The following is a 27407-nucleotide window of genomic DNA, read 5'->3' on the forward strand; positions in this document are numbered from 1 at the left end:
AAGGCCGACCGTCCTGTCGCGATACTATCTACTATTGCGATAGTCGCGAGTTCGGTCGTAAATTTGTGTTTGTAATTGTTTAATACGTGTGATTGTCCTGGGCAAAAGTGTAAAATCCAGTACGGAAAATGATCTAGTCACGCGAGTAACCAGGCTGTGTAAGACCGGACGTCTTCAGGGATCATTTCTTAGTTGGTCATTCGCTAGTCAGTAAGCTTAAGGCCGAGGACTATGGTTCGGAGCCCACTTAAAACATTAGGTCCGGTCCAGATAAATCCCAGTTGCTAAAAAGGAGACTTTAAAATATATAAAAAAAGATATGTAACATAAACAGAAATCCACTAATTCTTTGAAAATCCATTTCTCGTTGTACGAAATATAAAAAATAACATAAAAATGGCCGAAAAGTCACAAATTTATACGACTATATATATGAAAATATTGTAAAACACGTAATCCCAAATGAGGATGAAATTCTCAAGTAAAATGTGAAATGCGAAAATTTTTTTTTTAATTATTTATTTAATATATTGTTACTAGTCTTTCCGTTTAACCTATAATTTGTCTTTATGCTAACTTAAATCTAGGTATATAACTAGGAGGACCCATCGGCCCTAACTCAGTCTCTGGTGAAATAATGTTTATACTATACAAGATCAACACTATACAAGATCAGATGGTTTCATTCTTTTGAGTCTGTGACCTGTTCTGGTGGTATCCAATAGTTGCAATATTTCACTTGCTGTTGTAATTTTCGTGAGGTGGAAGAATTGAAAATACAAATTAAAAACGTAATACTAAATAATATACTATAATATTTTTAGCAAATACACTTAGTTCAACTTTATGTAACTACAAGATACCATAAAAGAAACACTACATATCTGGCGTCTATAAAACTGTAGAATAAACCGCAGTCTATGTTTGTTAAAACTTCGAGAAATTCGATTGATTCCTAAAAAATTAACAGATATTTATAAATTAGAGGCAACAAATAATTGCCATCGTTGCAACGTTATTGTTAGTATGGAATAAATTTAAAAATATAGCAAACCTGTTCTATTCATTCTCCGAAGCGACTTTAAAATAGCACGACTCCAGCAACATTTCAGAAAGTTTTATCAATCAAAGGGTGAGTTTTAACGGGACTTTCATGTTATCTACACCGACAGTAAGTACGGGGGAAAACGAATTTAAAGTTTTATATTAAAAAAAACTCGAAGAGGTGAAAATTCCTCGGCGAATCTTTGGGTAGTGTTGGACGCGGCGCCCCCGGGGGAGCTAACACTCACCAGCTGCCCGAACTCGATGGAAACCCGCGATACAAAATGTCTTTTTCCGAGCGATCTGTTCCCGATTCCCCGAAGGTGAATTGGTAAATCAGGTTAAGTTCTTTAGGTGTCACGGCGAGGACAGCTAATAATATCGGTATTTTGTAGATCCGGATGAAGAATATCTCGTGATAAGATCGCTTTTTGCGGTGGTCCGTGGAGAAATAGCGTTAGGATGGCGGGATTTAGTTATACAGTTATAATATGCTTTAAGACAGGCGGATATTTTTTAAAAGTTATATAGACAGGCTCAAAATATAAGATTATACAAGATATTTAAATAGAAATTATAGTAATGTCTTTGTAAATTATGTTTTTGTTAATTGTGAGGCAAAGCATATATTGTCTAACATGATGTTTCTAGTTTAATCTACCATCGAGATGTATGCCAACCGTTTAATGATATAATTAGGTTTTATTGGCTCTAGTCCATTTGTAAATTTTGTCGTCCACTACTTGTACTTTTTCTACAGCCTTAGGCAGATAACATATATATCTTTTGCCATTATGACTGTGTCCTTGGCAAATGTTCTAAGTACTTTTATGGTGGGAATATCAGCAGTATAGAGCAGATACAGGAATGCCCCTTTATGCAAGACTCTACATTTTCTTTCGAAAAGATATGATACCATTAGTCGACAGTAATTTTGCACATTAATTTCAAATGTAATACCCAGTCAAAAGTTTGTGAGACATAAAGGAAAATTGTAAGGCATTATTTCTTTTCTTGAAATGGTTTCTCAATAAACGATGTTACTCTATGCACATTGTCGATTGTCGAGTGGTGATTTCAAAATCCAAATTGGAAATCTGGTTCCCCTGTTTCTGTAAATTACTGTAAATGGTTTAATACGTTTTAACTGTAGTTTCTCAAATAATATTGATATTATAGGTCGCAGAGTAACAGATTTTTTAAGCATAATTAACCCTTTTAAAGCTTTTTAACCTTAAAACATTCCGGAATATTCTTCCGCAGTCATTTAGAGAATATGAACAACATAATTTAACAAATAAATTTCTGTTTTATATATCTAATTGCGTTTTTTATTTACTGTAACTGTCGTATTGGACAATTACAAACGCTATATTGTTATATAGCGGGATTATATTATTATATAGTGGGGCAAAAGTCCCGCTACCACTTTGTGACGTTTAACTCTATTTCCCTTTAACCGTTGCGTCCAAATTTTATTATGGATCAATATATTCCACAAGAACCAGCAGAAATAGTAACAATATTTATTGAAAATAATCGTTCCATTGTTGGCACTTAGCGGAAATTGTGTCAAAAATATCCTAATCCTCCAATGCCTGACAAAACCACAATTTATCATTTACAAGTGAATTTTCAAGAATACGGTACGACAGCAGACAGGTCTCGTTCGGGAAGATAACGGAAAATGTGAGTCTGGTGGGCGATAGTGTTGCAGAGTGTCCAGAAACATCAGTTCGGAGACGTGGTTCCCAGTTACACATTTCTGCAGGCAGTTTAAGGTGAATTTGGAAAACAGATCTGAGAATGTTCCCGTAATTGAATTTTAATTAGTCCAAAAATTGCTACCGAGAGATCCTGATCAACGAATTCAGTACAGTAATGCAATACTAAGGCTGTCTGATGAAATTGAAAATTGTTCGTCTAAATTGATAATGACTGATGAAGCCCAGTTTCTTCTCAGTGACCTCGTCAATAAACAGGACAATTAAAGTCAATAAACAATTAATTAAAAAAAATCATTGCATCCACTAAAAATAACTGTATAATGTGGTATTCATGCTAGAAACTTCATGGACCCTATTTTTTTGAAAATGATCAAGGTGTTATAGTTACTGTTACTGCTGAACGGTATCAAGATATGATTCGAAATTTTGTTGTGTCTGAAATGGAAGAGCGAAGACTAAAGGACAAGTGGTTTCAGCAAGATGGTGCCACGACACACGCAGCTCGTTCAACAATTTAATTATTAAATGACGATTTTCCATAAAGATTAATTTCGCGAAGTGGTTATTTAGTATTGTCAGCTTACGAGGTTTTTTAATATCGAAAGATTGTGTGAATAAGCCCCAAACGACTCAACATCTTAAAGACAATATTCCTCACGAAATTGAAGAAACTCAGCTTCATATGTTGCTGGATGTCACGAGAAATGCCTTAAAAAGAGCCGAAAGTTGCATAGCGAACCGCGCTCACTATTTAGCCGATATATTTTTTCAATAATTACGAAACAAAATTGTAAAGACCAAATAAACTTTTAATGAAAACCAAACTTACTGATTTTCTCTGTGAACAAAATTATAGACAATCAAAATGGTAGCGGGACTTTTGACCCACATTGTATGAGTATCAATCATGATTAAATATTGCAGTTAAAAATGCTTTGGCTTATGAAGTATCGTTATTATTAATTTAATTACCTTATAAACAAAATTAGGTACGCATATTATATACCGAGTAATCGAGATTAAGGTAAGAAATAATCGTATGAACTGGTTTTACGACGGTATTTGTCCATAACTCTCCATCAAATCTCATATAAATCGAGAAAAAGCCCACGTTCATTCCGGGTTTACGTTCATTCAGCCCGGGGAGAATAACGAAATTTCCACCTCATTAATTCCACAATGTCATCATTTGTAACCAGCAACACGGCCTGTATGTTGAGAGGATTGAATTACATCCTCTCCCCCTCACCCGCCTTCGCCTCACTAATTTCACACTCCCCTCTACACACACACATATATATACATATGAAAAATATTTCGGCGGAGGAATTTCAATAGGCCGCCGTGCGGGAAATGTGCGAGCATATTCGAGAGAGCGGCGAAAAGCCGCAAACTCTCTCCCGGTTAAGATCCTCCTACTGATCCTTCCTCGGCCGCCATTTATCGGTGCCAAGAACGTGCGCTCCTTAATTTATTCGGCCCGTTAAATCGGCAGATTTGTTATTTTGTCGTTTAATATCTGCGCACGTTGTCGATTCGAACGCCCGCCGGCATATATTTCACCTCACTGCCGCTTAATAAGGCGAGAGCTCGCGCCGAGGTGCCAACAAGAAACATTTTTTAAGCCTGCCCAGGCTCGATTATTAATTTCGGTCCGTGAATTAAACCCCCGCGCTCGCCGGCCCCGGCACCGATGATTAATTCAGGTAATAATGAGATGCGCGAGATTAGCGAACACTCGAACGTAACAATTACTTTCGGTCTCCCTTTTTTCTCGCCCCCGTCTTGGTTCGCTAAAAAAACGGCACGGAAAATAATTTTAATTAAACAGTAACTTCCATTATATATGTTGGAGCTCACATCCGGGATGTGTATTAATGGTGGCCTAAGGAATAGTGTAACCGGTATGACGTCAGAGTACTTTTCGGACAATGTTAGTCTCTCCTTTTTGATCCTGTTCGCTGCGTCTTCCACAATTGGTTTCGTCACAGAAGTCTAACGTATGAAGCATTCTTCACCTTTCATTAGTTAGATGTGTCCAAACCAATGTAACCCACATGTCTGAATTCGTTCCTCAACTGAAAATATGAAAAACGAGAAAAAATTACCTTAAGCATCATATTTACTACAAAACCCCTGGCATGCAGATATCAGACTAACGGCATCCAAGTCTGAAGCCATACTGAAGAATTGGCAAGTTCGAAACAGACGGTTTTCAGTCTAAATTATAATATTTCCTCTCTTCCAATAGCATTTTTTCTCCTATATTATCGATCCCTAGTCTTTAACTCCTGCTCTAACTGGATCCCCTTTGTATTACAATAGCAAGCGATACGCCAATTATCAATTCTTTGATCTGTGGCGAATTATAGCATAAATATTTCTAGAATCAACTATATCAACGAACATCAGATCGATTAAGCATTATATTGAACGCCATCTCTATCAACTGAATACCAACTTCAAAATAAACTTGATATGAATATACTAGTAAATATATTATATAAATATACAAATATAGTTCCACAACTCGAAATTCAAGATACAACTGCTGACCATGAATGTATTGACATCTGAAGATATTTTGATAAAAAATGACTAGAATGAAAGAAGTAATTACTCCTAGTACTGCAGCAACACTAGAGATTAAGCAATATTTGGAAATGCCATTTATTGGGAGTTTAGAAAACCCATTGGATATTTCCGTTCCAAAATAAAAACTTTTACTTAAAAAGGGTCTGGTAATTATTGTACGATTATTTTTGGTTCGTCATGGATTAGATTTTTCAATTAGGTATACGTTTACATTTTATTTAGTAATTATGGTTATTGAACATCTTTAGTTTTTAGGTTTTGTTTAGGTTGTATTGTACTATGTTATTTAAAAATAGCAATTAATATACTAAAACACGATAAAACATGTGTGGTGTTATTATTCCATTCCTTTTTACACATCCACAGAACATTCAGTATAAAAGTAATCCTACTTCCTATACAATTATATTATTTATTACATGATAATAGAAATTAGTTTTTTTTTCTTTTCCTTTTTAAAGTTATCAAGTGAATGAATATATATATATATATATATATATATATATATATATATATATATATATATATATATATATATATATATATATATATATATATATATATATACATCTCTGTCTCGCTTATACTACCATTGGAGAATATAAAGACATTTAAAATTAACTGCTCCAAGCATTTATCTCCGTTCCTATCTCACAATTTATACAGACAAGAATTCGTACATCTTCGTCTGACATTACGAAAAAAGAAAAACAGTCGGACCGCGGATATGACTGAAAATGTAATTACTATTTTCCGCCGCTATTTTTTTTTTCGAATATCGACTGTTTCGACTCTTTCGACTGTTTCGGCTGTCTTGAGTCGATAGTTCCCAACGCTAAATCAGTCTGGATGGAAATATTTAAAATTTATTTTATACAAAAAGTTAAACCACCAAAAGTATAAACATCTGGATAAATAAATAGTGTAATACAATTAGTTTTATTTTTGACAGTTTGAAATTTGAGCATACTCCATGTATACATTGTATTTTACTTAAAGTATACGAAAAATCGAAACAAAAGTTCTATATAAAAAATCGCCATTCATTACGTCCCCCTTTTGAAACGATCAAACAGAGGATAGAAAATATGTATCATAATACATCTGTTGGTTTATATATGTTTCCACTAACCCATAAATCATTCTGAAGTAATAAATGTCTTTATAGATATGTTATATTGATCTAAGTAAAAGTTTTTGTAACTTAACCTGAAAGAATACACGCGGAAGTGATAATATTTCATTTTATTGCGGTGAGAGACAGAAATCTATGAAAAATTCATCGTTCTTTTCTTGATTTTTTCCTGATAAAGTACGTCAGCTCCGACAGGAAACCTGTAAGCCGTTATTTTTCCATTATGTCTTAAAGGAATATAAACCGTGATTTCTCCCATACCCCGTACAATGCCAGACATTATTCCGAATATGTAAAATATATTGCCATATATTGGCCTTTTAGAGAAAGCTTTGAAAAGAAATATAATAGTTTTCCAGCTCTGAGATATTTTTAAGGGCCTAGATTCATAAAATAACTTTTCTTCCAAACGTTTTATTTTGTGGAGGTGTATTTTTTTATAAATCCTTAGTTAAATTATAAAAAGTATAACGAGACTTCACAAAAATATAGATTATGTCCATTGTATCGGAAAAACGATATTAAGATTTTTCCTTCTAAAAAGGTTGTCAAAAAAATCGATGAAATATTTCTCAGTTGCTTCAGTATTTTATCAGAGTATGAAAAAGTAAGTTATGTTCATAGAGAAATAGAGATTTAACTTCATAGGAAATTTTGGCGAAATGTTTCGCGACGTCCAACATGTAGATGTCGAGAGTTGCAACGGAATTTGATTGGTTCATTTCGTTCTATTTTCGTTCTATGTCCTATATTGAAAACAGTGTAGTTAGCTTTTTATAACATTTATACATTAAATTATTATTTTATTTTATTACTATATACAGGTCGGTAGTTGAAATGCATTCCCGTTCTAGGAAGTGTTGTGTAAAAAAGCTATCTTTGAGTGAGTGAGTAGAAAACATTAAAAATCATAAACTGGTTGGGTTAGACATGAAATATATTTATGATCGTTATCATGTGAGACATTTTTGTGATACATTTTTGTGATACATTTTTATGATACATTTAAACTTTCCTTTAAGTGCTTACGAACAATTTAGTGATGGTGAAAATAATACCACGAGCCCAGAATATGTACAAATGGAAGTGGAACAAAATCGAAATTATATAGAAGGTAAATTGAAGGTGTCAGTCACATTTCTGTTCATAATTGTTACCATTAATTACTAAACTGTCTTACTATATTTGTAGTGCTTATTTCCATCGTTCCAGGCCCACAACCAGGTTGTTCGAAGCAAGTATCATCGACATTTGAGCAAACTCCAGAAGGTAATGGTAAAGTTTGTATTCATTCAGCCAGTATCCCCGTTTTTGCTCATTCTTACTGTTAATTACTTGATTCTATAACTTCAGTCCAGTTGTTCCTATAAGAGCAAACAAAGTTTTACGTTGTACTGTAGTGTACATCTCAGGTTATTTAGTAAAACTTTTAAACAAAGAAATTAAGTGTAATTTTTGTTTACATACAGTTATGAATAAATCAGCAGACCCAGAAATTGGGACTCATTTTATAGTATAATATAATTATTTCATAATATCATTTTATATATAATATAACAAAATTTTTGTCAAATGTTTAAAGAAAAGTAATTTAAAACCCTTAAATCGTACATTCCATAATGATTTTTCGGATAAAATATTAAAAGTACTAACCGAGAGATGGAAGAGATAATTTTTATATGCAATGCACCAAAGTTGTTTGCTTATGGTTTTATATATATGTATATAACATTTATATTTTATAGATATATTTATTTTTATATTATATTTATATTTTGTAGATAAATTTACATTATAAATTTATATTTATTGTTATAGTTTAAATTTATATTTAATTTTTGCAGATTATATTTATATTTATTTTTAAATATTATAATTATATGTATATTTAACTGAATTTAATTTAATAAATGTATTTAAAAAAAAATGTTTTCTATTTAAATTTCATTGGTCAATTAAACATGAAGTCAGGGGTGTCACGTACCAAACATTACTAATGAGCCAATTAAATATCTTACAGTAAAATAGTTTTTACAGGTGTCAGTAATGGAGATTTAAATTGACCAATAAAATTACTTGAATGGCCCATTTTGGCTCCCTCTGGATGTTGGGCAAAACAAAACTTTGCGCCAGAGTCCCCTATTGAGTTGCATCTCTATTACTCTATGATTAAGTTTTACAACATTTAAATATAAGGATGGGGAAAAAGTAATTTCGGGTTTTTTAATAGAAACAGTAGGTGGCCAAATTATTAAGAATAATACTGGTATTTATGTAATTTATAACTCATTATGTTTGTCTGAATAATTATGTTATCATTGTCCGTTAAAACGCGCGCTTTGCAGTATTGTTGTTATATTATATTATAATTTTAAATGCATTTTGTGTCTAAAACAATCAAGAAGTGAGTAATGTTCCGTCTAATAATACCTTTGCTATGTTTTGTCTACGAATTTATATTTTATTAATGATTCGACGCGATTACCTCAAATTTTCAACTTTTCAGTATGGTTAAGGTTTTGGGTACGTCTTTGATATAAAATAGAGAGATATAAACGCTGTTAGTGCATTCCATATATACCCACAGAGAGATAGCTGCTATTGCTGGAGTTTCAGAATCTGTCGTCAATCGAATAAATAAAATTAAAATTGATAATAAAAAGCCTCTTGAGGTATATCGTATAGGCAAAACGACGAAGGTGTAAAGATTTTGGACAGGATAATGGGAAGGCGGTTGGTTGAAGATGACCTAATAACCGACAGCATGAAAAAGAAACGACTCCAATGGGCTACATCGTCAAAATATGACTGTTGTAGACCCTAGTCGAGTAAGCATACCTTTTTTGACCAATACAGTTGGTCACTAATAAATTTATAGTATTAATTCTATTAATTTACGAGTGCTCTTCCGACGAATCAACCTTCCAAATTTTGATTGACATAAATTCTTTTGTATAACGACGCCCTGGTGAAAAATTCCACGCCGGTTGCCTTGTAGAGGGGGTTAAACACCCTGGTAGTGTCATGTTGTGGTCTGTTATCTAAGCCAAAGGCATGGGAAGGTATATATTGTAGAAGGGCCAGTGAAAGAAGACCAATACTGGTGAGTATTAAAAATCCTGTTAATATTGCATATTAATGAATGGTTTCCTTGCAATTATAATTAAATTTTTATGCATGATTCGGCACCGCGTCACAAAGCTTAGAAGTGTTATTGTATATTTGGCAGAAAAATCACTGTTTTGCCTTTTTGCAGACAATTTACCAGATATAAATCCGGCAGATAAGATGTAAGAAGTTACCGAACGGACGACTGCAAAAGAAGTGATTACCACCAAACAGTAGTAAATTAACTCTCATCAGAGAATGGTATCACAACTCCCAACTCTAGGAAGATGCGAAAACATGTATTAATCATTTGTTACAGGAATCCAATTAAACTAGAAAATTAAATAATCTCAATATAGTCTCTAATATTTTGGCATCCAATATAACAGGTCAGTTGAAAAGTCCCGGGCCAAACACATTTTTTTTTGGCAAAAATATTTTTTATTAAACATAATATCATTAAGGATGATACACTGATTATAGCGACCCTCCAAATTTTCGATACCATTTTTGTACTACGATTTGCCCTTTGCTTCACAATAGGCTCCAGTTTCGGTGATCGCCTCTTCATTTGACAATAATTTCTTAACAGCGAACATTCTTTTGAGATCTGAGAACAGGAGGTAGTCGCTGGGGGCCAGATCTGGAGAATACGGTGGATGAAGAAGCAGTTCGAAGCCTAATTCATGGATTTTTGCCATCGTATTCACTAACTTGTGACACGGTGCATTGTCTTGGTGAAGCAGCACTTTCTTTTTCTTCAAATGCGACGGTTTTTTGACAGTTTCGTCCTTCAAACGGTCCAATAAGGCTACGTAATAGTCGCCAGCTGATTGTTGCGTTTTCCCACACTTTGGAGAGGGTGCATCGTGTGCAGTCTACTCGGCTGATTGTCGATTGGACTCCGGAGTGAAATGATGGAGCCATGTTTCATCCATTATCGGATATCGACTCAGAAACTCGGGTTTATTACGCTTGATCATCTTCAAACACTGCTCCGAATCATCAACTAGTCGTTGTTTTTGGTCAAAAGTGATTCAGTTGATATCTTTACAGTGACTGCTATTTTATTCAATTTCAATTTACGGTCATTCAAAATCATTTCGTCGGTAACAACCTCTTTTGGGCGTCCACTGCGTTCACCGTCTTCATTGTTCATTTCACCACGTCTAAACTTAGCATACCAATACTTGATGGTTGATTTTCCTGAGGCAGTGTCCGGAAACTCGACATCAAACCACGCTTTTTGCTTCAACTGTATTTCTTCTCTTCAAAAAGCAATATTTTACCAACACGCAAAATTCTTATCCATTTTTTGACAATAACAAAAGTTGCTTCACTCGAAATGCTATAATTCACAAACTAATGATCCGACAGTTGTCAAATTTATACACGCATCTTTTGATGATTAGGGCTATTTAAAATATATATGGATTTAATTCTAGTAGTGCCATCAATGTGTCGGGCTGGGGACTTGTTAGCCTGTTAGCGATGTATATCTATGCCTATTTGGTGAAGCTATAAAATATCGTATTTGAAAGGTTGAAAATATATAAAACATTCTATATATAAATATAGTGCCATTCGTCATTTTATTAAACAGATATTGCACTTTTGTATGGGTGTTTTAGTATTTTCATCATATCTTGCTTTTGCTTCTGAGAAATAAATAATACAATGCAGGCCCTTCAAACATTATGTGATATATATGGCGATGAGAGCTTAAGTGAACCATGATATTAGAGTTGGTTTGCTCATATTTGTTTCAATAGTTTCAATGTTAAAGATGAACCTCGTCCAGGTTGACTCATCATGAAAAAGTGAATAAAATTCTTCAACATATCTTGTTAAGAACTATTTTTTAAACATTTGCTTGCCCGTAATAGTTAAAATTACCTTTATTATACGGGTTATACAAACTCACATAAAAAATAAAAAATACGTAATTCTTGAAAAGGAATTATAATCATCTCCATTCAGCTCGGTTTAATAAAAACCGAAATGAACTGCGCCTTCGTAAAAAAACGCTGGCCGTCATTCAAACGCAAATTAATTTAACGATATAAATCTGAAAGTTAGTCCGGCTTTTATTTGGATTCGTTAAAAATCACCCGTTCCCACTTTTTATTTCGCCCCCTTTCGTTCGGTTTCCGAGAAAAAAAAACGAATTAGCCAATTTATTGAATTAATTAACATTCATAATCGCGACCTCATTTAGTTTATTAAGTACGATTGTTGATATCTTTTATTCGAATACCACATAGCATAACATACATATTACAATTAGTTTTGATTACAACCTTTTACTAATTCTCTAACTATCTAGTCTAAATCTAAATATCTACAAAGTGGGGCAACCCCCCTCCCATTTTGCTTGCCGCTAACTTTGCCCAAAGAAAGGATAAGTAAGTTTGGTTTTCATAAAAAGTTTATTTGGTCTTTACAATTTTGTTTCGTAATTATTGAAAAATTATATCGGCTAAATGGTGTTCGCGTTTCGCATTATGCAACTTTCGGCTCTTTTTAAGGCATTTCTCGTGACATCCTGTAACATGCAAGGCTACGGGGCAAGTATTATCTTTACGATGTTGAATTGTTTGGGACTGATTTACATAAACTTTTGATTTTAAAAAACCTCATAAGAAAAAGTCTGGTGATGTTAAATCCGGAGAGCTGGACGGTCATGCTAAATCGCCACTTCGCGAAATTAGTCTTCGTGGAAAAACGTCATTCAATAATTGAATTGTTGATCGAGCTCTGTGTGATGTGGCCCCATCTTGTTGAAACCACATGCCCTCTAGTCCTTGCTCTTCCGTTTCAAGCCAAAGGAAATTTCGAACCATGTCTTCGTACAGTTCATCAGCAACAGTAACGGCAACACCGTGATCATTTTTTAAAAAATAGGGACCAATGATGTTTCCAGCCTGAATTCCACGCCATAGAGTTGTTTTTAGTGGACACAATGATGTTTCATGAATTAACTGAGGATTCCGTGTTCTCCTAAGCTTACTGTTCTGTTTATTGACGTAGCCACTGAGAAGAACTTCATCGCTCATTATCTTAGACGAAAAATCATCAATTTCACTATAATCAGCTCGTTCATCAGGATCTCTCGGTAGCAATTTTTGGACTAATTAAAATTCAATTACGAGAACATTTTCAAATCAGTTTTCCATATTCACCTTAAACTGCGTGCAGAAATGTGTAACTGGGAACCACGTCTCCGAACTGATGTTTCTGGACAAATTGTGGTTTTGTGAGGCACTGGACGACTAGAATATTTTTGACGCAATTTCCGCTGAGTGCCAATAATGGAATTATTATTTTCAATAAATATTGTCACTATTTCTGCTCGTTTTTGTAGCGTATATTTATTCATAATAAAATTTAGACGTCTTCGCAATGGTTAAAATGAAACTAGTCGTCACGTAACCAAAATAGCGCGCAATCAAAATGGTAGCGCGACTTTTAGCTGTTAGTTAATATGATTTTTCTATCCAGATCTAAGATTTCTGACCTAAACTTAATTAGTATTTGATGGATGCAGTCTCACTGCTGCACTCCATATAGTTTCAAAATATGACACAGCTTTCACACATAATTTAACTAAATTAGTTCAGAGGGATTTTTTCGTTGGTATCCTTGGATATTTGTAGACGTCCCAATTTGTAATAAATCATGGCTCGTTAACAATGCTCCATACTTGGCATTATTATCAGTTTTTTTCTTGTATCATTAGAAAAGATTGCTGGGAAGAAAACCCAATCATTAATGAAAGCCCATTGTTAATAAGCTCAATCTTCTAAACTGCAGGAGCTTTTACTTCTCTAAGAGTGTTGTTGACATAAGAAGAGAGGAAATATTAAAATGAGATTATAGTTTGACAATGATGAAGGTCATGGTTTTATTAACATTAAAATAATGTGTATGTGAAATTAATGAGGTCTGATTACATCAACTTGTTCTTAATTGCAATGTTTAATTATTTCTGCTCTAGTCGTAACATGTAATCATTGTTTGATTGATTTATCAGTATCTTATCGTCCTCATTTCTTCGACTCGATTTTGAAACATTTTTTATTTTTATAATTATTATTTGAATAGCTCTCTCGAATCCTACTTCTGATTTGAAAGTGGGCGTATTTGAAAATACAACTAATGGATAATTAATAGTTCATTCGAGCGACTAATGTATAATAAATGATATGGATGAAAACCCTCATGGAATAAGAACTGAACCAATATTAGAGGTTTAATGGCTCTGTCGGTACTGTTTCGATCGAACCACAACATCACGTTTTACTAATGAACGTGTCTCCCTCATGATTCTTGTGTTTTCCAGATATCTTCCGCTTGCAAGAGCTACGAAAGCAGGTTCAACAGATCTGATACGAATTATTGCTATTACATTTATTTACGATAAAAGGTGTATGCTCATATATATTTAAAAAGAAATAAACAGATGACCTATCCTCTATTTTATTAGTTTCAGTGTTTTTAATCAATTTGTTTCAGTTCGCTATTCTTTCGGTGCTTGTTCCGAACAATTAATTTTGTTTGATGGCTTATAAACCTAATGGTAACAACGGCCTTTTATGTACGGTTTATATATATAGCACGAAAGAAAACCCTTTTTTCGTTTATCATCGATAAAGCAATGACAATGAATCCGGAAGATAAAATTCAATCGGCCGGTCGTCAACAGGATTAATAACAAAATCTACTTACGTTTTCTTCGGGTCGTATTGCGGATTTTCCGAAGGATCCCTGACTCGCAAGTTTTTTCTGATGTCGCTCGTCGTGTTGGCGATCCTGCTCTGCGAGAGGGAGCCGGGCAGCAGCATGGCGATCTCTGTAAAAAGTGCAGGACCCATAAAATTGCTTGATTCAGCTAGTTTTATTCTTGTCGTTATATTAACGGTATTATTATAGACCTTTTCGGTTGAGTTGAGTTTTATTTTTTCCTAATGATTGATATAAAATGGACAACAAGGTATTGTTATTAGTTAGTTTAGTTATATTAATATACCTTAAAAATAACATTATTCTAAGCTAAAACATGTCGTATCAAGTGACTAATACAGCCATAGTAGTTCAACACACCACAGAGTGCATTTATAACAGAATAATGAGTGGATGGAGCTGGGAAATCGATTATACTTCTGTTCAATAAGTCCCTTTCAAAAAATAAAATAATTTGAAAGTAAAGCAAGAGCTTTTAATTTTAAACATTATACGCTTCATAACTTCAAACTAGTACATATTGCAGTATTATATATTCTGTCTCTAGATAAGAGAGGAATTATTGGAATACTAATACATACATTAACAAAGAATGTTATGCGTCATTCTTCATTAATGGAACTTTATCAGGATGTTTATCAGCATAATCTTAGATAGAAATAAGAGGTATGGTTGGTATAAATTTAATATTTTGACTCTGTAGCCGATGATAATGAAAAAATTCTAAAGAAAAGATTGATTTTCAGAAGAAATTTCAAAAAGAGAACCTATCCTCGTATGAAGCTCAAATAAAACCTTTACGAAAATGTTTGCATTTATAGAATGAATCCGCATTACACGCCAAATATTTCTATCAGAACTAAACATTACCAAACCAAATATTCAATTACTATAACCTTATGTGTCAGATGTATCGGTAATTACTTTCTGGTTTTGGTAACAGGTTTCACTAGCCATAAGTATACAATATGATGATTTTATACATACGTCATTGTATTCTACTGATATTAACCTCAAAACAGCATAGGTTGCATAGATAACTTTTGCAGGATCTTTCGGTTACTTGATCGAACTTCTTTAACAGCATTCTATCTCTTTTTAAATAGAATAAAATGAGAAGAATAATATTGTCTGAGTGTAAAACGAATTTACAACTTTAGACAGACACATACTGACACATGTGTCACTACTGTTTTGAATTGACTATATATTGTATTACTCAATATTTTCTTATAGGAGAACAAAACTTGATTTCTCAGTTGAACCAATGACAGTTCGTCTGCTTGTTTACTTCACATTTTGTCCGCTCTTACACGTTGAACTAACCAACGTGATTATTTATTTAGTGGTATTTAATTTAGTAAAGCAAGTGTGCCTCGGCTCCGTCGACACAGTCACCGATGATTCGGGTTAAAATCCATCAAACGTAACGGCATCAAACCTACGACGCGGCAGTCGGTAAATAAGCGTCAAAAACTATTTGAGCAGGGTTTCGGATTCCTCTAGAAATTTAATTAATTTGTTATGCTGCTGTTGGAAACTGTGACGTAATTAATGGTGACGTACCCTGTGTTCGCGACGGGTCCTTTGAATGTGTTCATCATGTTTTCCGCTCGATGTATCACGCACTTTGAGACCGAATGGGTTTCGGGAGCTAGACGGCCGAGGAAAAGTTTGAAAAACGACGCTTCGCGTACTTTAGAAGGCGGGGACATTTTATTAAACGGGATTAGATAGGCGCATATACGGATTTATTATCCCTTTTTAATGCGCTTTATTCGCAATTTAGCCGTTCACTGCAAATACACAAAAAACTGTTTGGACTAGGCAACTGTATTTGTAAGTCGAAAGATTATATATATAAAATATATATATATATATATATATATATATTTAAAATCTAACTAACTTAATCTAACACCAATTTTTAACCATTCTAATTAAACATGCTGCATTCATATTGAATAAAAATTAAGTGATCACTAAATTCTCTAAAATAAACGCAGCAAGATAACAGGTCTGGGGAGTAAATGAGAAATTATCATATTTATACAGTAAGTAAACTTCATTTTAGCCTTTTCGCTGTGAAGAATGAGTTGAAGCTTGTTTAATTCATGCCTTGTTCGGCAATGTAGCGTCTTTGAATCTATGATCTTAACAAATCCCTTTTGAAATGTTCCCGTCATTAATCTTCGACTCGATTATTATGCATAAGTCCTGAAGAAGTTTTCGAGTTTTCGCGGTAATGTCGCGCCCTTATTGTTTCGAACGTGATCCCGAATAAATCGCGAAAAGTCGTAAGCAAAGAGAAGATAGATATTTATGCATTAGAAAGTGTTTGGAAAGTTTCAGTAACTTTTCACAGATATTAAAATGTTACATTTTAATTTTTGGGAGCGTTATTTTAAAATAAAATGTTTTTTACTTTTTTTGTTACTATTTTACTGTTGCGTCGCTCACAAATAAAATGTTTTTATTTTAGAATGTTGAACGAAAATTGTTCTTTCCAAAAATAATTTTCACCTTTTTAACATCCAGGTCACAAAAGAGCTGAAAGAGATTAACAAGATTAAGAAATTTAAAACTATCTAGAAAACTTAACGCCAATTGATGCAAAGGAATATTCTCTACGGAAAGTAACAAGAAAAATAAAAAACCTCAACAACATAATCCACCCATTAAAATTGACAACAATACCTGGGCTAGAAATAATAAAGATAAAGCGGAAGTTTTCTTTAAACATTTAATGACTGTATTTAATCCGTACCGGTCTCAAATATCCGCAACAGAAGAAAATAACATAGTTGACTTTCTTAATACATCGTTTCAAATGGATCTGCCACATGATAGACTTGCTGTTAACGAAGTAAAACAAACAATACATAAGGAAATCAATTCTAAAAAACCTCCTGGTTTTGACCTAATAACTGAAAGAATCTTAAAAGGAAAGGATCAGGAATGTATATCAAATTAATAACATTCATATTTAATGCCATTCTAAGACAAAATTACTTTCCTAGCCCTTGGAAAGTGACTCAAATCATTATGATTCTTAAACCTTGGAAAACGTTTCCCCTTATCCTCCTATAAGTCTGTTACCTGTGATCTCTAAACTATTCGAAAAATTATGCATTAAGAGACTAAAAATAATCGCAGACGAGAGAATTATTATTCCAGACCATCAATTTGGCTTCCGTAATAAACACAGAACAACAGAAGAAATAAATAGATTAGTCAAACAAATTAACAAAAACTTAAACGATAAAAAATATTGCTCCGCTGTATTTCTCGATATTTCTCAGGCCTTCGACAAGGGGTGGCACACTGGACTGCATGTTAAATTTAAAGAGCTTCTGCCCCGTACGCACTTTCAATTGCTGAAATCGTACCTCACAGGCAGATATTTTATTGTCAAACAGGGTGATGAATACACTGACCTACACCCAATATATTCGGGTATTCCACAGGGCAGTTTTCTTGACCCATTATTATATTCATTGTATACAGCTGACCTACCGACCTCAAAAAACACTACTATTGCAACATATGCTGACAATATAGCGGTTTTATTATCACACGAGAATCGAATATCAGCCACAAGAAACCTCCAACTTCATCTTAACAAAGTTGAATTGTGGTTTAAAACGTAGCGTATCAAAGCAAATGAGACAAAATCTACCCATGTGACACTTACCCTTTGTAGAAGAACATGTCCCTCAGTAAAATTGAATAATCATGAACTTCAGTAAGCAGACAGCGTTAAATATCTGGGAATGTGTTTCGATAAACGTTTAACGTGGAAAAACATATAGTGACAAAATGCAAACAGCTTAAACTAAACCAAATGTACTGGCTGATAGGGCGTAAATCTAAATTATCATTAGATAACAATGTTTTGCTGTATAAGTCGATACTTACCCCCATTTGGACCTATAGTATTGAACTGTGGGGTACTACTAGCAAATCTAACATAGCTATCTTCCAAAGATTCCAGAATAAAGTGCGAGTCATCTTCGATGCCCCGTGTCCAACAAACTGATTCAGCACGATATACCCATAGAACCCATAACGAGTGTGATTCGGAGTGTTAGTGCGAAGTACTCTGAAAGATTATTGGTGCATCCCAATGCACTCGACGAACAGTTAAATGTGCGCGATGACAGTGAAGTGCGTAGGCTCAAACGCAAACTGCCATACGACCTGATTAATACACACATAGAGTGAGATTTAATAATCTCTATAATAAGTTAGAATAGTCTTCAGCATAAGTTAGACTTTAGAATAAGTTAGAATAGTATCTAGAATAGTCAGGATAGTTATATTATATAACTGAAATCATATTATAATACTTATTGCCCACGGGCAGATTGTTGACGTTCTAGGAGATTAATAAAAAAAATCTTTTCAACATTTACATAAACATGAAAATAAATTTTGTGAATTGGATCTTGTCAATTGAATAATCGATTTAAATGAATTCGAACGGAAATCGTAGGACAACTCGTGTGTGAACCGATCGACAACGAACAATACGGTAGCGCTGCAAGAACTGAAGCAGAAAATCTGGAGGAATAAAAAAAATCGCGAACTTTCCGAAATGCCGTCGTCGCAAAAGGGAGAGCGAGCCCGCTTTGTATTTGTACAATTATCTTTTGTGTCTTAGTCGACCAACGCTTATATCCGACGCCTGCTTCGATTCGATTTATATCTAATCTGAATTCTTCGAGTTTTTCCGAAGATTAGTTTCAGTTTCGTAACAAAGCCAAGGGTTTGTGCGAAATTGTCTAATGTTTATCGCCTTATTTTAATAGCATCGCCTTTCAGTTATCATTTCAGTTTTGAAGTTTTGAAGTTCTTACTGTTACTTTTATTCATACGAATTTTGAGATATAAATATGTAATATTTAAATTTTATAGTTAAAACTGTTTTACCTTTTTAAGGCAGTTTATAAATGCCCTTTAGATAGTTCGTACTTAAAAGTGTATAGAGCAAGTCATTATTATATAAATTAAAGGAAAGTTATACTTAGTATTCGATGGGGTTGAGAATAAATATATCATGTGTTGCTTGAATGTAACTAAATAATTAATTCAACTATAGACTGTCAACAACTAATGTAAAAAATACTAGGTTTGATTAATACACATGACAATGGTTTGCATCTCGACAAGCTGGCTGCGGTTGTGATGCATCCACCATATAGCATGGACCTTGCTCCGTTCAACTACCTTTTGTTCTGATCTCTGCAAAACTCTTCAAATGCTGTAAATTTGGCTCCAAGAAAGAAGGCTTGTGAAACTTACTTTGCGTAGTTTTTCACCTACAAAAATCTCAGAAGTCTTCAACAGAACATACAAAATCACATAAATTGATATGAACAAATGCAACAATTGTAATTGGTTTACTTCTGCAAATAACTTTTTAAAATAAAATAATTGATTTTTCATTTTGTTTCGTTCTTACATCCAACTTGTTTACCAATAAAGTAAGTCTTTTTATTAAAATCATTTTATGTTCAATATCGATATCGTGTGAACCTATCCATCATTTTCCATTACTATGTAATCAATCTATTTCAGAGGACATATTTCATTTTTTATCGTATTATATCTTAAGGCTTTCGAGAAAAAAAACGTAATATCTGCTTTATACTATATATTATTAGTTGGATTTTATAAAGCTTGATAATACGGACCTTTTAGGCCTCTAATTCCTTCGTAGCCCATACTGTATGATATTTTCTCAACCTATAGATCAAAATACCATCAGCCTAACTAAACATATTTTTATCTATATGTGTGCCATGAGACGTAACGCTAGGTTTTTCATATATCATCATAAGTTTTATCAATATTTACTACATTTTAGGCATCAACCACTACTGTGGTATAGAATAATATAAATTTAAAGCAACTTATATATTTGAAATTGTTAAATTGTTTCGGATAGTCGCATGAAGAATGGTTGAGTAAACAGATATCAATGGTAATAAGACAACTTGCGGAGCATTGAAAACAAAAGATACAGTTGAAATATTTAAAGAATTATGTTATTAAGTTTACAGTAAATTAAAAATGTGATAAAACAATCCTGCAAACGGAGTAATTTGTTGAAAACCTTCACGCTACAAGTTAACCAACAAGGCATAGTTCAAGAGGAACCGACGGGGAATCGGAAACGGTAGTATTTCCTCGGTTTCCCTTTACGAACTGTCGCCGAACGCCCCACCGAAAACAAGTTCTAAATTAATTTAAGTTTTCGAAAGTCGGATACACACTTAGAGGGGGGCGAGGCCTATGAGGGCTTTTAATTAGAGAAAATGAACCGAAGGCCTGTCTATGTTACCTAAACAAAATCCGGAATGTAACGGGAGTAATTGCTAAATGTTTCGGTTTATCGATTTCGAATTTGTACTTGTCTGATTGGTATTTTTACCAAATAGGGAACTGGCAATTCTTATAACTGCCTCAATAAATAAATAATATTAAATATAACGTAGATTGCGATGATTAATTGTAGTGGTGGATCAACGATGGTGGATTGATACCATGTGGTTCCCTGCTGTAGATGACCACTACGACGTCTCGCTCTCTTTTCTTTTTTTCTTGTTCGTTATGTAACGTTCGCCTTCTAAAAGTGCCACTTCCATAGCGCTTCCGTACTTCCTTTACTTAACCTAATATTTTATCCATCATTCCGTCCACCACATGTATCATTTAATGTCGAAATAAACAAATTTTTATTCAGCCGGTGTTTTCTGTTCCCGTGCGAATCTCTTCTACGAAATAGTAGTGAGTGTGCGGACAAAAAAATCGTATCGGTAGCCACACATTTCGACTGACCAGACAAACATTCCTACATAGTTTTTAAAGAAAATTAATAATTTTTGTGATATCATATTTCGGGAATTGGCAACACCGTTGTCATGTGAGTCCATCTGACGGTTCCATCGTAAAGTTTGATATTTTTGACAATATACGTACTCAAAATATTTTGTCGCACGGACGCTATTTGTTTATTTTATATTTAGTTGAATGTATCGTCTCGGCAAAAAATGTAACAGAACATTTTCGTGCGATGATTTTTACGATTTTCGACGTGGGTTTTCACAAGAGTGCATCAATCAACTTAATTTGACTTTTAGCGATGAAGCTCCATCAAAAATCACCGTGTATCGCTGGTTTAGTAAAGTCAATCGTGGTCGTAGTTCGATATCCGACGAGTTTCGTGAGGGTAGTCCAAAATCGGCTGTTGGGCCAGAAAACATCGATGCTGTGTGCGAAATGATGAAGCAAGATCGTCATGTCACCTATGGTGAGATTGAGGCATGCCTAAGCATTAGTTCCACCAGCATATATGCGAATTTCCACAATGCGGATCCCACACAATTTGACAATCTCTCAAAAAAAGGCTTGTGTCGATTGGTGCAAAGAAATGCTTAAGAAATTCAATCACGGTGTTTCGAAAGACGTTTATAAAGTTCTGACAGGTGGCAAATCATGAATATATTCGTATGAGCCCGAAAGTAAGCAGCAGTCGACTCTATGGGTGTTCCAAGATGAACCAAATCCAACAACTTTGTTCGCGCATGAAGCACTTCAAAGAAAATGATGGCCCGTTTCTTTGAGAAAACTGGTCATATAGCAACAGTGCCCCTAGAGTATTCTAGAACAGTAAATTCTGATTGGTACACAACCATTTGTTTCCCAATAGCTTTAGGAAATAAGGAAAACAAACAAGAGATGCCGGATTGTTCTTCATCATGACATTACGAGCTCTCACATATCGGCTCAAACAAGAGACTATTTGAACACTCAAAACATTGAATTAATGGGTCATCCGCCATACAGCCTTGATTTGGCACACAATGACTTCGTTTTGTTCCCATCCGTGAAGAATAAACTGCGTAGTCAACGATTATCATCATCCGAAGAAGCTAATGAAGCGTTCAAAAATCATGTTTTGAAGATACCTCATTCGGAATGGAATAAATGCTTTGAAAATTGGTTTAATCCTGTTTTATGTATAAGTTAATCAGCTAACAAAGCAAACATCCTATAAACCAAAACAACAACGAAATAACGTTATCGCCTCGCTAGCCTAGACGCCCTCGTAATCTTTCCAATTTCCAACCCTTCTCCTCATTCGGCAACCTCTGGCCTCTCTCGCCTCCCCCGCCCGGAAAATCATCGCGCTTTAACACGCAAATTAAACACGCCAACTACGAGCCGAAACGGACGGAAAAAACGAAGGATAACGAGCGACGACGGCGGGGGATCGCGATGGTGGCGAAGGAGGCAAGGTGGTCGGCGGCGGAGAGAAAGAACACGGTAACGAGATAGGAATTGGGCAGAGGTAAATGCCGTTTTAATTCGCTTATCGGTTTCGTGTCATCTCGGAATCCGGACCTCTTGTAGGGGCCTCGAATATTCCGGAAAAAATTCCTTCCGGCCCAAATGTAAATTGGATTAAAATTAGACCGTATCGAATTTAATGTAATTAGCCTTGGATTAGGTGTCGGTTTTTCGGAAAAAGTTAATGGAGTTTGAAGGGCGCGGGGAACCTAATTACTCCTGCTTAATTGTCTTGTTCTTAATACAGATGTTTTCTTATTTTCGTTCGATGTCGTCATAGGTATTTAACTTTCCTGGATCAGTTCTCCAGGCCGAAATATTGGAATACTATTTAGTGTTTCCTACTATCGAGAAAAAAAATTTATATCTCCAGAAACTTATGATATGAAAGGAATAGAGCAAGTTGAATGCACTATAACATAAGACATTTGCTTATAAAAAAGAAAAAGAAACTTTTATATGTTAAAACACACGACAGAATATATATAACTTATAGAATCCAAAGGATTTTAAATAACAAAAACTTTTATTTTACTTAAAAAACCTATTTTATTTTACGACAAGAAGTGACGGCTGTTGAATGGCGACCACACAAAAATACTGAGGCTTTAAACCCATATAAATAATATAAATCAATCCATTATCTCTAGACGTCTCATCACTCATCACACTATTCAGACTTAACATAAACACAAAGTATCATTCCTTTGACACACAGGTGCGTATCAATCGTGCAATATAACAACTCGGCTAGCGAGCTTAATGTTGTAACCGTCACATCACATAAACAATTGCCTGTAACATTTCTACGACTTTTCATATGATATGGGGTGTGCTTAAAAAGCAAACAAAATAAATTTTACGCTGAACTACTTTCGATTTTTCATTACATCATTTCACGAATAACATTATAGACAAATATCTGGTTTTATTATTAGGTTAGATAAAAAAATATATAAAAACGTTATATGTGCCTTTGCTCCTTTGGTGACTTGGTTCAATGGGACTACCTCGGAATCGGTGAACATACATTAATATATATATATATATATATATATATATATATATATATATATATATATATATATATATATAGACGGCTTGGTGGCGCAGTGGTAAAGGCGATGGGACGGTCCTCTTACTGTTGCATAAGAGTGTAAAATCCGACAAGGAAAATGATCCCAGTCACGCCAGTAAACAGGCTGGGTACGACCGGATGTCTTCTGGGATGATTTCTACAGTTGGTCACTCGCCAATAGGTCGGCTTAATGCTGATGACCGTGGTTCGGAACCCACGTTAAACTTTAGGCCCAGTCCAGATAAACCCATAGTTGGTAAAAGGAGACTTTAAAATAAATTAAAAATTAATATATATATATATATATATATATATATATATATATATATATATATATATATATATATATATATATATATATATATATACAGCCGAATATAGAACCTCTTCCTTTTTTGAAGTCGGTTAAACATTATATTTTACAGGTGGTACTATTGCAACATCTTGTAGACTTTTTTCTTAGTAATATCCAGAGAGATCAATTTTATTATTACTGAATATTTTGAATCAATAACATCAGATGAGAGATGATGAACGTTTATCGGTGTAAGTACGACAACCAAATCTGATGTCAGTAGCTACTTCGACTCCTCAACAACACTATTATAAGAGAAAATTGACTTGACATTTCAGTTTATATTTGTTTTTAAATAAAGAAGCAATAATTTAAAAATATATTTACAAATATGATTAATTATATTCGCAAATTATTACTGAAATATATTGCTTTAATACAAAAGTTTTGCCAGCCAAATGACGTTCCTACGAAGCCAATATATTCACCGGCACAACAGGTCCAGAATGGTAATATTAGTTTCCTTACCGAGTGATTCAATTTATTTCCATATCGATTCCATTAAGAAGACATCTGCATATGGAGCAACCCATAACATAATCATGGAAGTTTCGAGACACCACTTCCAAACACTAATTAAAACTTTTGTTATCACTTAACCTCTAAACCATATTTTCGTAAATCGCATTAAATTAAAAATTATCTATTAAAATAATCTCGCTGAAGCTTTTAGCATTGTATATAGTCGAATGGCCTTCCATAATCCACGAGAATCAGGCATAAGCCATGAGAATATATTATGTTTTATTCATGGTGTTTGGTAAGCAATCTGCTGGTAATCCATTATGCTAAATTGCCGTTCGAGTTGTCCCTTGTTTTCATTATTGGTTTAATTGCTACAATTAGATTAACACTGAGAGTATTTTCGAATTTTGTTTGCAGGTTTTAGTTCTTATATAGGTTTTTCTTTTAAATATAATTTGTTTCGTTGCCAACATTGACCTATCAAATATCCATTTTTTATGTATCTTATGTCTGATTTTTAGGTTTTGAGTTTATCTAGTTATGTTTTATATTACGTCGGTGGGTCATTTCGCTTTTTCACTTTCTCGAATCAATTTTGATGAAATACTGGACCAAGTGATTAAACAGTAGTCGAATGGGGAACCGTACTGTAGATACATCAAACCTTTCCAATCAAGCCCCATGAAAAGAAGACTGGTTGAAGTTGGACAGGCAAAGGTTTCGTAATTACTCGAAACATTCTTTGGTGCAAGTAAGTGGAGTTTGCAGCAAAAGTATCGCATCTATAACTATAAGGCCATAGAAGCAGACTGAAGAAGTTCAAAGGCCTCTAGCCATAAAGTACTGCAATTGAGAAAAATGTCGCCACATCATATTTAACCGATTTTAAAAAAAGCAGTTCAATATTCGGCTGTATATTTTTTTTAATGTATGTTCACCAATTTCTCCATCAATTATGGACCCATTTTCAAAATTCTTCTTTTATTGGAAAGAGTGTACGTCCGAAGTGGTCCCATTGAAACCAAAGTCAACCAAGTCAGGATCTGATGGTGATATCCGAGGAAATAGAGGGAAACCCTCAAATTTCAAAGGTACGTACAAAATTTTCACATATTTTTTTATCTAAAATAATCAGATATTTAGGTACATAATGTTATTACTCAACTGATGTGACTGAAAATCAGAAATGCCGAGCACAAGCAATACAATTATAATAACATAATTTTGTGACATATACATAAAATTAAATTACGAACAAAACAAATCTAATTTATTGTTCGTATCGACTTCAGAGTGTTCGGTTGGTAGTAGTTAAAATAATATTGTAAATAAATAAATAGGTTTAGGTAGGTATTAAGCTAAATTATGTGTAAAATGTAGAATATAAAATACATGTAGTAGATATGTTCAATAAGGTTTTTGTTTATTTTTATTTAGTTATTACGACGATTATTATGTACATAGTTCATAAAAAAATTGTGTTAAAAGAATAAGTTTACTTTGTTTTACTTTTTAGTGAGTTCCTTACTTATTTTTTGAAGGCGGTTCAATTTTTTTGTTCAATATTTTATTTTAAAATAATATTCTTCAATCCGCAATAATGTTTGACCGAGTAAATGAATGATAGTATCTTCATATTTAGGATGTTCTGTGGACCGTTAGCTTTCAGACACTACGGTATAGCAACATTAAACAAGATATGTGACTTTAAAGTCATATACTAAGAAAAAACGGTCTTTCAGGCATCGAACATAACTATCGGTAACATTATCCTAAAAAATACCTACGCCTCGTATCGATTTTGTTGAAAAAATATTCGTTCTCATGTTGCAACTGGCGCTGTAAACTTTTTGAGTGCCCCAAGCTGCGAAAAGCCCGAAGTGAAAAGTTTCGGAAACCGTTCGCTGCAGTTAGCAGTTTTCGCTGCGTCGAAGCTTCGGTCTGGCTCCCGGTTACCAGATCTGCCTGTTTTGCCCATATCGTTTACGTAGTTGGCTTAGTTGTACGTTTAAAGTGGTCTTTTGTTCGACGAACTTACGATTACTATACTCAAAGGCGAGTGAATTTGCCACAAGGTTAATGTAATTTACCAGTTCTATATGATTAGCGGGATGTTAGAGCCCGCTTCCGGTTACTAAACGTTCTAGTCCGAAATTTAGCTGAATAGGTACTTGAAGGAGTATTGCTGATTGTGGTAAAGATGAACTTCGAAATGTTAACACAGTAAATCAAAAGATTATTATTTAGAAATAAATAACAGGTCAACTGAAAACTCCCCGGCCTACCATAGTAAAATTTTTTTGGCAAAATTAGTATCTTTATTCAGCATAATTCCCTTCTAGGCTGATACATTGATTATAACGACCTTCCAACTTCTCGATACTATTTTTGTAGTATGATTTATACTTTGTATCAAAATAGGCCTTAGTTTCGTCGATCACCTCTTCATTCGACGAAAATTTCTTCCCAGCGAGCATTCTTTTGAGATCCGAGAACAGGAAATAGTCGCTGGGGGTCAAATCTGGAGAATATCCAATAGTCTAATTCATGGATTTTTGAAACGATGCATTGTCTTGGTGAAGCAGCACTTTTTTTCTTCAAATTCGGCCGTTTTCGGCGTTTTCGTCCTTCAAACGGTCCAATAACGCTATATAATAGTCGCTGTTGATGGTGCTTCCTTTTCCAAGGTAGTCAATGAAAATTATTCCAAGCGCATCCCAAAATACAGACGCCATAACCTTGCTAGACCACTGTTGCGTTTTCCCACGTTTTGGAGCGGGTTCATCGTGTGCAGTCCACTCG

The 27407-nt window shown here is 34.1% G+C and overlaps 1 protein-coding gene across 1 annotated transcript in view; it reads right to left on the reverse strand.

Moving 5' to 3' along the window:
• vex (somatomedin-B and thrombospondin type-1 domain-containing protein) overlaps window positions 1-27407 on the reverse strand; it is a 279653-nt gene that overhangs the window by 71061 nt on the left and 181185 nt on the right. The window contains exon 3 of the mRNA XM_076397783.1: window positions 14338-14461. Within this exon, the coding sequence (XP_076253898.1) occupies window positions 14338-14461 (124 nt within the window). The remainder of the gene's footprint in view (window positions 1-14337; window positions 14462-27407) is intronic.

Source organism: Rhynchophorus ferrugineus, unplaced genomic scaffold (genome assembly GCF_030347505.1).
Source record: "Rhynchophorus ferrugineus isolate W39M unplaced genomic scaffold, kcgeb_rfMv2 rfM3, whole genome shotgun sequence".
Taxonomy (NCBI): Eukaryota; Metazoa; Arthropoda; class Insecta; order Coleoptera; family Curculionidae; genus Rhynchophorus; species Rhynchophorus ferrugineus.